At 37.6% G+C, this 13,523-nt stretch overlaps 1 protein-coding gene across 1 annotated transcript in view; it reads left to right on the top strand.

Moving 5' to 3' along the window:
• Nucleotides 1-13,523, top strand: part of DOCK4 (dedicator of cytokinesis 4) — a 433,780-nt gene that overhangs the window by 238,769 nt on the left and 181,488 nt on the right. Inside the window, exons 9-12 of the mRNA XM_063098749.1 lie at nt 1,239-1,320; nt 1,740-1,800; nt 6,137-6,269; nt 10,121-10,209. Coding sequence (XP_062954819.1) covers nt 1,239-1,320; nt 1,740-1,800; nt 6,137-6,269; nt 10,121-10,209 — 365 coding nt within the window. The remainder of the gene's footprint in view (nt 1-1,238; nt 1,321-1,739; nt 1,801-6,136; nt 6,270-10,120; nt 10,210-13,523) is intronic.

Here is a 13,523-nt window from a genome sequence, read left to right on the forward strand (position 1 = left end):
ATTCTCATTTCTCCCCTTGTTTGTACTTAGATGACAGAGCCCTTATTTAAGGCAAGGATCTAGTGGCAAGTAACACAGAGACTTGGTAGGTGCTGGGCCTCTCACTAATGTCCTGCACTTCATTTCCCTGCTTGTTCCCTAGGCTGAGGCTACGCTGACCAAGTCCATGCCATGTGATAATTTTGCATTCTGTGGATATTAGTTATGTGTTCTCTGCCTGAGGCCGCCGGCTCTCTGATTCTATCATACGCATCAGGACATTGAAATCATTTAGGACTTGCTCATGGTAGCTGATAGATTGATTTTTCCTGGTGATATTTATTTTATTTTTTGAACATAGATAAGTGCTGTTATACATTATGTTGGATCTAAATGGTGTCCACAAGTATTTATTGCCTTGATTTAGTGGATGATCAAAAGGCGTTTGTGTTTGCATTGAATCTGAGCGGCACTCTACAGTCATGTGTTGCATAACGACGTTTTGGTCAATGACAGACCACATATACTACAGCGGTCCCATAAGATTATAATGGCTCTCCATATAGCCTAGGTGTGTAGTAGGCTATACCATCTTGGCTTGTGTAAGTACACTCTGTGATGTTCACACAATGAAATTGTCTAACGATGCATTTCTCAGAACATATCCCTGTTGTTAGAAGATGTATACCTGTATTTTCAAATGCAAGTTGGGTAGGGACTTTGAGGTCTTCTGTTCCTTTGTAGACCAAAGAAAATTCCAGTTTCATTTATTGAACCCTCTATTTGTGCTTTGGATCATAGACCTGTAAGACTATGATATATTAACCCTTCTAATAGATGGTTAGCACTCAATGTTTTTAATGTTAATTAAATGATGTGACATAAAACATGAAAAATCTTTTTAGGTACAAACACAGAAAACATGTTAGGTCGTATTTTCTCTTTTAGTGAATTCGTTTCTACTTTTTGGAATAATAACAATGATGTTACTGATATGGAAACCTTTTCTATTCCTTTAGAAGTTAATTTTTGTTTATGTGTGTACTTATGTTTTCTGCTTTTGCAGTTGCTGCTTTACCAGTTTTACCAGAAATGAAGCAAATGTTTATTGTCTTTGGTACTCTCCTAAACTATATAAGCAATTTTGATGTTAAATGCATGGCCTAATAAATATTGAGCTTAACTCTTAGGATGAAGAGTAATTAGAAAAGGGATAAATCCTTGAATAATTTTCAAAATGTTGAACTTTTCTCTTGTAGCGAGAGATTTTTCTTGAGGCTAAATAGAAACGGGCTTCCCAAAGCCCCAGATAAACCAGAACGACATTGCTCTCTCTTTGTGGTAAGTGGATCTTGTTTCATCCGTGGGGTAGATTCTTCCAACTGTGCTTTATTTTATTTATATTACTGACCCTATTATACTATTACCAAAGTATAGTAGTGATAGGGCTTAGCGTGGGACCTGGTATTTAGTATGTGCTTTAAAAATGCTTAAAGAATGAGTGAGTGTGAGATGGAATCAGTTGTAGTCTTTCCTTTTGGGTATTGCTGGACATGAACAGACCTAAAGTTGATTGCTGTGACATTTTTACAATAGGATTTGAATTATAGATTTCTACTATAAAAATTCCATTAAAAATGTCCATGTTTGTCTTTGTCTTTCTTCTTTATTCATTATTTGTGAAAATAATGCACTATGCCCTTTAAATGCTTTTGCACAGATTATGAGTTCTAAAATAAGCAGGCTTTGTTTTTTGGTAGGATTTGGGAAGCAGTGAGCTTAGAAAGGACATCTATATCACCGTGCACATTATTCGAATCGGTAAGCACAGCACTTGTTAATGTGATGGGGCAGGTAACAGGGAGAAGAAATGCTGAGGGGTCTCTGTGTGGTTGTGATTTACCTGCTATCTGGATCAGAAAGAAGTCAAAGCCAGATTTGAATCCGAGAATCATACAAGTTGGGAATTGTTTTCCCTGGCCTCCCCAACCTCACATGCAACCTCCGTACCTACCATAAATAGATTCTGGTCTCTTTCTATATAAGTTGTTAAGTGGTTTGTTGTGTTTCATTTTGTTTTATTGGTCCTCCTAAACATATTTGATTCAAAAATTTTGCATTTGTCTTTTAAAATTCTAATTTCTGTTAGCATAAAAGAAACTTTCAGGAATTGAGTTTCCTATAAGTTTATGAAAGTTTTACATCAGTTGGCATTTTCCAAAGTGCAGAGTGCTGCAGAGAATTATTAACAGAAAGTGCTACAAGAAAAGTGTTATAGAATACTGAATATTGTATGCTTTTTCCACTTGTATGATATCATCAGCTTATTAAAGAGTCTGAGAATTCTTACAGAGAGAAATAAATATGCCTTTCTAACTTTTTTTTTGAAGAACAACTAAATTTTAAATTTTAATTAATTCAAATTTAAATAGCCATATGTAATTAATGACTACTGCGTGGCATAGCTACACAGCTTTATGATAATTGACATCTTTACAATATCAAATCTGAGTTCATGAACATGGTGCATCTCATCATTTACTTAGGTCTTTCAAAGTCTTTCAAATAAAGTTTTATAATATGTTTGAGAGAGTTATTAACCAACTTTTGTTATAATTATGTATTTTTTATTTAATTTTATTTAATAATATATAAATGTATTATGATGAACTTTTGAAAACAAAAATGTTCCTAACTATCTGATTTAGAAAATTCAAAACTGTCAGAAGAGATGCAGAAAAGAAATAAACTGCTTAAAAAAACACTTAGATCATAATGAGAAATGAGTTTTGAGCTAGATTTCAATCTCCCATAACAAAGTCTGTCAAACAAAATGAATGATAGTTATATATTTAACAAGTTACACAATATATTTAATGATTATTATACCCTAAAAGAACTATGTGAAGTTAATGTTTGATTAAAATATTTACAACAGTGGTGCTTTGTAGACTGCTTAATAGTCTTTTTTTTTTTTTTTGATTCTTTAAAAAGATCGGCAAAATTTGTAAACCATTATCTAGACTGACCAAGAAAAAAAAAAGACAGAAATTCCTAAAATCAGAAATAAAGGAGGGGCATGGGAAAGCAGTTGCGTCTTTTGTTATGCTGGAGTGGGCTTTGAGGAGAGAGACATCCTCTTCTTTTTCTAGTGTCCACTAGTGACTCTCCCTGTGTCATTGCAGTCAGGTGTCTGGCACACTGCCTGCACAGTAGCTATGGCTACTTCTGTGGTGTTGAGCTGCTTTTGCAGCAGCCGTGCCTGTGGCGGGCCACCCACAAGGAAGTGGTGTGTTCATAATGCTTCTTGCCTCTCTAACTCCATTAACCATAGTTTTCCTCAAGTTTGACTGTGAAAACATTTATATAATGTAGCATTTATTAGCGTCTTGCAGAACGCACTTTGGTATTCTAAGATGAATTTGCTCAATGGACCCAGAATATATTTCCTCATTTTTACACATAAGATGCCTCTAAAAGAAAACATTTTATGGCAGAGGAACGAAGTAAAATGAGGAATGGGGTATCCTACACCATTTTTCTATTAAAGCAAACCAGCTGATATTGTTTACCAACTGTGCTACATTACATGAGTGAGAATACTTCTGCAGGATAGTAATATCTCACCGTGCAATCCTGCAAAGTGACCTTTGTTTTTATAGGCTTTCATTTTATACACATGATAACTACATTGTGCACTGAGAGAGACTATAAAACATGCTATCATTCTGACAAAGATTTTCTATTTGTTTTTTTCTTGTAAAAATCTGTTCTAAAACCTGTTTTTTTTTTTTAAATGCTATTTTTATACTTGGGGGACAATAGAAACTTTTACAAAATGTAAACTGGTTTTGGTTTTGTTTTAACTTGCTTTTTGTAAATGGGTATATAAGAGAAAATTTGGAAGGAATCTTCTAAAACATTGGAAACGTTGGAACCCTTGCTGCTGTGCACTTGTGAGATAAAGCTTCTGTCTATTCCCAGGGTGGCAGGGGCACAGTTTATTATGTAATTCTGTTTGTTTAAAATTTAAATTTGTCATTCCCATTGTTAAGATAAAATGTAGTTTTAGATATCTTCATGTAAACATTGCTAAGATTTTAATGTGAGCTCCTACAGCATTTACAGAAAAAGTAAATTATTTCACTTTCAGCACTTTTTAGAAAGTATCTACATGTTTAAGGTGGTAGAAAAACTTGTAGCCGAGTGAGTAAATGCCCTTCTAGCCCGTGGTCTTCACTTATAGCGTTATTGCCAAGGAAGCTACCTCAGTAATATTACCCATCACAGGGCTACCTCTCAAACACATGGCATTTGATTAGTGATTATATTTTTAACTAAGATTTTTATGGTCTCTGAATGAATGTTGTACCAGAAATTACCTCCCCTCTTCTAGCAAGCTTTGGTCAAATGAATACTTCTGTGGGATTATTCAAAAAAACATTTACTGTTCTAACATTTTGAGTGAAAAGAAATGAGATTAAGGTAAGACACTCTGAGAAGGTTAAGGCTTAGGCTGCCAGCTCCTTTGATGCAGTGAAATTAAGGAGTGGAAGATTGTTGTCTATCAGGGACAGATACTTCTTACTTTTTATAGAATGTCCCTTGAACCTGTTTAAGTAGGAAAGGACACACTGACCCTCACTGGCTGCAGAAAGTGGGAGCAATGTTCGTATTAAAATTATGTAGATTGAAATTTAGCCACATATATAGCATCAGGTCATGAAAACCTGATATTTTAAATTCTTACATTTTGTGCATTTAAAAAGCAACTGGCTTATTTTGACCATTTTCTAGTTTTGATTCTAACAGATAAAATGCAAAGTTTTCAGACTGCTATTTGTGAGCATTTCCCTGAAAGTGATATTGCAGAGGTAGTTTTTCGTTTATTACTGATGAATGAAAGCCAAATTGGATATTGCCATCCTTTTTCTTTTTTTTTTTTTTTAGTCTCTTTAACCCTGAATGTGGGAAGTGCTGGGCACATCTTGATGTGCTATAGGAGAATTTTGCTTGGTGGAAACAATTTATGGATCTGTTGACAAGCATCTGGAGAAAAAATCTGCAGTTTTTTTTCATTATTTTTTCCCACATTAACTTGTTATATTTCAGCTCCGATGTGCTTTCTGCTTTTCTTCTTCGAAATAATCTGTTGATAGTTAAATACCAATAATAAATTAATAAAGCATACTTCAAAAAGTTAGTGGAAAGATTAGCATTGTCTTTCAATTCTATTTTTCCATGAACTTTTTGAAATACCCTTTTATATCAATAGCATATTTTAAAATATATGACACTTTAAACAAGTTAAAACTTTGTAACAGTCAAAATCATCCCAGGGGATTTCAGTGATGGGCAGTTTTAAACAGCCCAGGCGCTGAGGCAGGAGCATCCTTATTTGACCACCTGTGCTTACTTACTATACTTCAGAAAATCTCAAACTGCTTCTTTTCAAAAGTGAAATTTTTAAATAGTGTTTTGAATATGGAATTTTTTAAAAAATAGGAAATGAAATAGGTACCATTACTGCCTTTGAAAACAGGCACCTCCTGGGATAACTCCATGAACCCCAACGGCAGGGGGATGGTTCCCAAACATGGGATTAGTTCCACTCTTCGTGATATACAGATGGCAACTGATACCTAGAGTTTAAGCTGTTTGCCCAAGGTCACACAGCATAGTAGCCCGTTTCTGTTGCTTATCACAAAATATTTGGAACTGGGTAAATTGTATAAAAACGAAATTTATTGCTTACACTTTAGGAGGCTGAGAAGTCCAAAATCCAGGGAACACATCTGGTGAGGGTCTTGGTGGTGGTGACAGTGATTCAGGGGTCCCACATGGCAGAATGGTGGAGCAGAGAGAGAGCAAACTCCTGTCTCTCTTTTTAAAGTCCTCGACCACCATTAAACCATCAATGTATTAATCCATTTACTAGTGCACAATCTAATCCCTTCTTTGAGGCCCCACCTGTCAGTTACCATAGTAGGATTTCCCACCCTCTTAACTGAAGCAATGTCTTTTGTTACCCAAACCCGTGTTCTTTCCATCAACTAGTTACATTTCATACGGCCTATTTTGTAGCTGTGTGTGTCTCTATTTAAGATGCATCTGATTAAATGGGTCCATGGGTTGTGTTTGCTCTTCAACTGGACAGGTCGAATGGGTGCAGGAGAAAAAAAGAATGCCTGCAGTGTCCAGTACCGGCGACCCTTTGGCTGTGCAGTTCTTAGCATCGCCGACCTGCTAGCAGGAGAGACGAAAGATGACCTCATCCTGAAAGTGTACATGTAAGAAACGTGCATGCAGGGGTGCTGGGTGGGCACAGGGATGCATGTGGATTCTGCTTGGGTGAATGCCACTTTATGTGAGTAACGGAAGAGCAATAGATGGGTTGGGTTTATGAGCCATTCCTCAAAAACCTGATAATTTGAAGACTTGGGACAAGTGAGCCCACAAGTCATTATTTGCCAGCCAGAGGAATTATGGAATCAAGAATACAGTTTATCAGCTAGGTAGACCATCTACTGTGTAGAACACGTCCTTTGAATTTATAAACCTAGTATGTCTTTACCTTTAGACAGTTAATTTGTTCTTAGAAAGTAGACATACTTTTTAATATTAATTAATGAGAATTAGGAAAGGGAAGCTCTTTTAATATAAATTAATGAGAATTAGGAAAGGGAAGCTTGGGTGATTTCCCCCTACTCCATGTATTAGTTTGTTGGGGCTGCTGTAACAAGGTACCACAAACAGCATGGCTTAAACAACAGAAATTTATTGTCTCTGTTCTAGAGGCCAGAAGTCTGAGATCAAGGTGTCAGCAGGGCTGGCTCCTTCTGAAGCTGTGAGGCAGAATCTGCTCCACGCCTCTCCCAGCTTCTGGTGGTTCACTGGCAACTTTAGCCATTCCACGGCTCCTAGATACTTCGCTCTGATCTCTGCCTTTGTCTTCACACGGACAGCATTCTTCCTGTGTGCATCATACTGTGTTGTCTCACCCTAATGACTTCACTGTAACTTGATTACCTCTATAAAGATGCACTTTCCAAATAAGGACACATTCTGACATACTGGAGGTTAAGACTTCCACGTTATCTTTTTTACGGGACACAGTTCAACTGATTATACTCTACTACGAAGGTCACTTCTCAAATATTCCAAATTCTAAGTTGAATGATTTTTAAAATGCTCTTGGGTCTGGATTACCCCACCCACCCTGACCATCTCCCTGCAGGTTTGATAATTGAGAGCTGATAGACAGTGACATCCTCACAGCAGGGCCACTGGGGTTTCCTCATTTCTGGCTTGAGGACCATGCTGCTGGCCTCCTCCATGAATGAGCTTGCTTTAGTGCTCTGTTCTGGATGTTGTGTTGCAATAGCCACATATACCAGTAGTTTTTCATATGTGGTGGTAACATAACTGTCCCGCTGCCTATGGGACATGTGAGTGTGTTTCACATTGCCCTTGACCACTACTGCAGGGTTTCATGGATGTATATACTCTCTAACCAGTGGGACTGATGCACATATAATAATTAGTAGACAAAGATTTATCTATAGCCTGTGGATTAGGACTGGAAAATGTCTTTATTCCTTTTAAGAGAGATGAAACCTGTGACCTTGATTTTAAACTTGAGAACTTCTGGTAAAACTAGTGTGTAGTAAAACTTGTCACTCTTTTTATCACATGGCAGCTCTCACTTTTAATGGTTAGGCTTAAGTCCATGATGATCTCCTTTCCAAACTCCACTGGTGATCATAAAGCATAATTTATTTGCAATAATAGTGACTGATAATAGCACCCTTCACCATGTGCTTTCTGTGTGTGAGGAACCATGTTAAGCACTTTGCACATATTATGTCACTTTATCTTCACAATAAACCCAGGAAGCAGATGCTGTTGGCTTAGTTTTACACATAAGGAGACAGAGAGTTAAATAACTTGCCCAAAGTCACCTAGCTGAGAAGAAAGGAAACGAAGTTTGAAGTCAGGACTGTCCAACTCCAGAATTTGATCTCATAGGTTACAGGTTGTAGTTTTCCAGATGTTCTTTCACATCACTGTCTAGCAATGAGCTACTGCTGCTGCTGCTGTGTGGTGTTGCTTTTGAAGAAAACTAAAATTCTTCACAAACACAATCTCGCCATTTCTTACAGTAGTCTTAGAGTAGGTAGCAAGTGCTGTATTTGTCTTGCCTCAGGGAAAACTGAGGGAACCACAGTCACATGCATCACCCTTAATTATGCTGCCAGCAGACGAGGACCCACGAATTCCAGCTCTGCCTGCAGGAGACACTCTCTCTCATAAAAATCAACTGTGCTGCTCTTTGTGCTTTATTATGATCTGCCTTTTCTAAAGCATAAAGTAAGGTTTTAGGTAATTCTTGCTGGGAGAGAAATCCCTTAGAAATTTCAGTTCAGCATATTGTGAAGCCATTTCAAGACCAATACTAACCGGTCAAAACAGTCACTGTAGATTAGGAAGGAAATTTGGACTTAGTCAAACATTTTAAGAAAGTGCCTGTCAGAAACACTTTGGGAGAAATTTCTAGTTGTTAAGGTGACCAAATCCTTACCCCATCTGGAATTCAAACAGAGAAACAAATGCCTTGTCTGAGCCTGTGAGATATTTCAGTCACATGCTTTAGGAGCTTTGATTTTATTTGGAGCTTTGTAGGTTAAAAGCATGAATTCTGGAGTCACTTATCTATCTAATAGGAAGTAAGCCATTTTTCTTCCTTCCCCACTGGGCTGAAATATGAAAACTGGAGGCAGAATGTGCCAAATGGCGATTTGGTGTCTTACAACTGGACAGGCGGGATGCTTTCATTCCATCTTAATTTTCTGGCCTTCCAAGATTCAGTGCTCATTTTGGTATCCCACTGTTAACCGGCTCAAAAATAACCTACATCATGGTCACCCTGGAAAAGCCTCTGGTAATTAAGTAAATAAATATGCAAGCAAATAATCGTGAATTACCTGCTTCAGACATGGTCACTAGGAAAAGGAATGTGTACTGTGGAATGTTTTGATTGTGTATAGACTTGATATTCAGGACTCTTGGGAGGGAGCATTTGTGGCTGATAAAAGATGTAGTGAATTTATAAGCATGTCCAGATGAGGGAAGTTCTCCCCAGTCTAATTAGGGGAGTTATGGCAGTAAAGATGGATAGCAGACCCAAATATTTACCAGACATGAGGAGTTACCAGTCAGAGGGACATCCACCCATCCATTCATACAACTGATGTGTTTCAAACAGCCACAATGTTCGAAATACTAAGGGGGACTCAGAAATCAGCTAGTCCTAGATCCAGTCTTTAAGAAACTTAGTAGTCCGCTGGGTGAACCACACCATGTAAACAAAGATAACATGAGCCAGCAAGTGGCAATAACTAAAAGAGTTACTGATGGCTGTAAGAGTAAGAAGATGGAGGGATGCCATTCCTCCTAGATGGAGAAAATCTGAGACAGTACTTTTATTACCCTTTGGTAAATCCTGCCAACCTTTAGTCTGTGCAAGCTGCGTTAACACCAACTTTATTTTGCTTAATTTGTTGCATTTTGATGCAGGCCAAACCTGGTCATGTTACAGCAGGCAGAGACTTGCAAATGAGAACTCCATTATTGAGCATTTACTATATGTCAGGTGTTATCCTAAGCCCACACTTATTTAATTTTCTAGTGTACTACCCCTGCATCACAGATGGAGAAATCAAGGTAAAGGTAAATAACTCCATCACAGATGGAGAAATCAAGGTAAAGGTAAAGAACATAGCTCGGTTAATAGTGAGAATTTGAATCTGGGGAGCTGAACTCAGTCTGCACTGCCTTCCGCTATATGCATTGTTCTCTGAGATTTTTGTTTTTGTTTTGGAGTCACTTGTAATCTGAGTTGTTCATCCCAGCCACTTCTGTCTTGAGGCAGGTGATTGGGCATTACCAGATACAAGCATTGCTACTCATCTTGGGGCAGCCATGCTAAAACTGACAGTTGTTTGCACTGGGTTGTTGGGTACTCTGAGGAAATTTAAGGTAGTACATTATAGTGGTTATAACCAAAAGGGCAGGTATGCTGTTAAGATGTGCTTGATCTCATACATCATTAAAGCTTAACAGAGTATTAATGTTTTCCTAGGTGTAACACAGAGAGTGAGTGGTACCAAATCCACGAGAACATCATCAAAAAGCTGAATGCGCGTTATAATTTGACTGGCTCCAATGCAGGTGAGCATATGGAACTGGCTGACTTTCCCAACACTTTTCATGTCAGGCCCTTTCTGTTATATTTCTGTGTGAGAAGGAAATGGTAACCACTTTGTTTTTTTCTCTATTCACTCCCTAACTTCAAAAATGCTCAGTCAACATTCTCATACTTCACCCTGTGCTATGATAGGCTTGTAGCTATCTATAAAAAACGTATTTCATTCTGCTTTGAAACAAAGCAGAGGATCTGATTTTGTTTTTAAGGTATCAAGTCTTGAGACTTCTAAGTTGTTACCGAAAACTAAAAACCAAATGACAGATATGCTTGAGTTCATGATTGTTGTGTGCAAATAGGTTCAGTAAACAGAAATCTGTAAGTAAGGTCCATTAAAAACATGCTTCATTGCATATAGCTAGCTACAATCAGTGTCATTATTGTACTGGAGAATAAACATGCAAGTTCACATGGAAGTTGGCTGAAAAAGAGTATAATGCTGACTGCAGTATCATGTAGAGAAAAATGCATGCTTGTTCAGAGGGGAACTGAAATATTATATCCTATTCTAAGTTATATGTGATACATGGTACATAGCATTACATTATACTAGTAACATAGAATATATTACATTATATAGCATATATGGATTATATAGCATATGTATTGACATCTTTAAGTTTAGTCACTAGACAAAAACTTGGTGGATATTGTTTGTTCTCTATCTGCCCTTCAAACCGATGTTGATACAAAGTAAACTAGGCAGTTGTGTGCTTTAGTTGACATAAAGAAACTTCAAATTAAGTAAGCTGTTTTTGAACTGAGTGCATTGTTTTTAAGACTGATTTTTAAAGTGCCTTGTATATAGATATTCATATTATAGTCCAACTCATCTGGCAATTAGAAGAACCAAAATTTAAACTCAGACCACCTGTTTTTTCCCAAAGCTGTGCACATCTTGCTGGGCCAAAATGTCCCACACAGAGAAAGTAACTGCAGACAGGATCTTTGTGGTTCAGTTCAATGATAGCCATAAGTACCCACAACTCATATATGTGGCAACACTTCAAGCTGTAATGAGTAGTGAGGTCAGTTTTCTCCTCCTCCTCCCAAGAGTTGGGAAAGTAACGGGTTTTATGTGATGGGGATGGTCATTTGCTGTGGACAAGGACTTACATCTTCCACTTAATAAACAAGAGACTTAGAGCACTTGCTATTGAGGGCGGAGTTTCTAAAGGACTGAGAGGAGACACTACAAGTGGGACACATACATGAGGTAATGAGCATACAGTAGAAACTGCTATGTATACTTGTCTTCCCTTTTCCTGTAAAAGAATCATAATAGTCCTGATTATGATTGGACCAAGTGGTTTAATTTCAGTGTACCCTCAGTTACATGGTAGAGCTGCTGCTTTTTTAAACTTGCTTTGGCAAATTCATTGGGAAACTTCCAGCCAAATCCAGTAGTTCTCTTCTGTACCTTTTGGTGTTTCTCGATGCCATCAACCATTATTTTATCATTAAATATACTCTAGACCTGTGCTGTCCGGTTCAGTAGGCACTAGCCACATGTGGCTAGTGAGCTCTAGATATGGACCTAGTACAGCACCAGGATTACGATGTGCTGTAATTGTAAAGTACATACTAGATTTTGAAGACCTGATACAATTTTTAAAATGTAAAATATCCCATTAATAATTTTTATATTGATTACATGTTGAAATGATAACATTGCAGATATATTGAGCTAAATAAATACATTAAATTTTGCTTCTTTTTACTTTTTTAATGTGGCTACTACAAAGGTTTAAATTTCACTCATGATTCACATATATTTCTATGAGTGAGTGCTGCTGCAAATGCAGTTTAAAGGATAACATTTTTTAAAAGTTCTTCTTATGTCTCACAAACAAATTCATTATGCCCTTCCTTCTGCCTACTAACTGTGGAGAGCAGTTGGTAACCAGTGGACATCTTGTTCCCTCTCCCCGAGAGTCCTATTACTCTTCATTTGCTTGCATTTGCCCTCTGTGTGAGTAAACAAGTCTAAAACTAACCCTGATCTCCTGACCTTCCCCTGTATCCCCGACCTCTCTATCATCACAGATGCAGTGTTGACCAACCAGGATGCAGTAGACTGCTGTAATACACTTCTCTCCCAACTCCTGTCCTCTCCCAAGCCTTCCTCCTTTCAAATCTGCCCCCTGTAGAACAAAATTCATCTGTTGTTGGTTTGCTTAAATAAATCATTATTCAAACTCTCAGTTGATACCCCATTGCCTCTTGAATCATGGTGAAGTTCTCGATGATGGGCTTTGATTTATATACCAAGATAAATTCCTAACATAGCTGATCCTCTATCCTATTAAGGCCTCTGTGAAGGGTCAAGGTTCCATTTAAAGTAACCACAAATTCCTCTCTGCTGACAGACAGGAGTCATCTCTTGGAGAGTATAGTGTGCCATTCAGGAGCTTTGCCTCTGCAGGCAGGATGTCCTAGGTATAAATCACAGTTTCACAGGGATATTAGCAGTATCATCCTCTAAGGGTTATTGGGATGATTAAAAGAGAAAATGTATGCAAAACACTTGCCATAGGACTTGGTGATAAGTGTATATATTCAGTGTTAGCTATTATTATTGCTTACCCACTTTGAAGTAATCATCTGGAACATTCTTCCCCTTCCTATTAAGCAAAATCACCTTGTTTCATTTTTTCAAAATGGATTCTGATTTAATCTCCTTAATGAAGACTTTTTGAATAATACAGTTGGATTACGAATAGATTGAATCATTGAACCAACCCCTCTCCTTTGTTTCCCCCATCTCCCTTTCTTGAGGAGAGGGGGTTACATGGTCAGTAGATATGTTCAGGAGCCACTCAGCCTCATTTTTGAAAGGGAGGTACTCTAATGACTTTACTTAAATAGTGGTGGAAGCAAGATTATAAGAAATTGAAGTGGGAAATTGGGGTGCCTAATGTTGCAGCTATCACAGTGGTTAGCTATGTTGTCTTCCACTGTTTTTCTCCTTAGACCACAGAATTGTTGATTAAATGAAAGTGGTGCAGTCACACATTTTCAGGAGAATTGAGTTCGCTCTACAACGTAATGCTTTTTCCTTTCCTCCTCCTGCTATTTCGTGGTCATTGGTACTAAAAAAAAAGAGAAAAAAAGAATAACTTTGAAATTAGTTTTGGGAAAAAATTCTAACAGCTAATTTCCTGGCCCTGTATGCTTCACTGATGTCCTGCTATCTCTTGGAGTTGTAATTGTGTCTGTTTAATAAATAAGGGGATTCATCTAGTTAGCTGGGTTTTTTCCCTCAAAAAAACTCACATTG

This window comes from Cynocephalus volans, chromosome 6, assembly GCF_027409185.1.
Source record: "Cynocephalus volans isolate mCynVol1 chromosome 6, mCynVol1.pri, whole genome shotgun sequence".
Classification (NCBI taxonomy): Eukaryota; Metazoa; Chordata; class Mammalia; order Dermoptera; family Cynocephalidae; genus Cynocephalus; species Cynocephalus volans.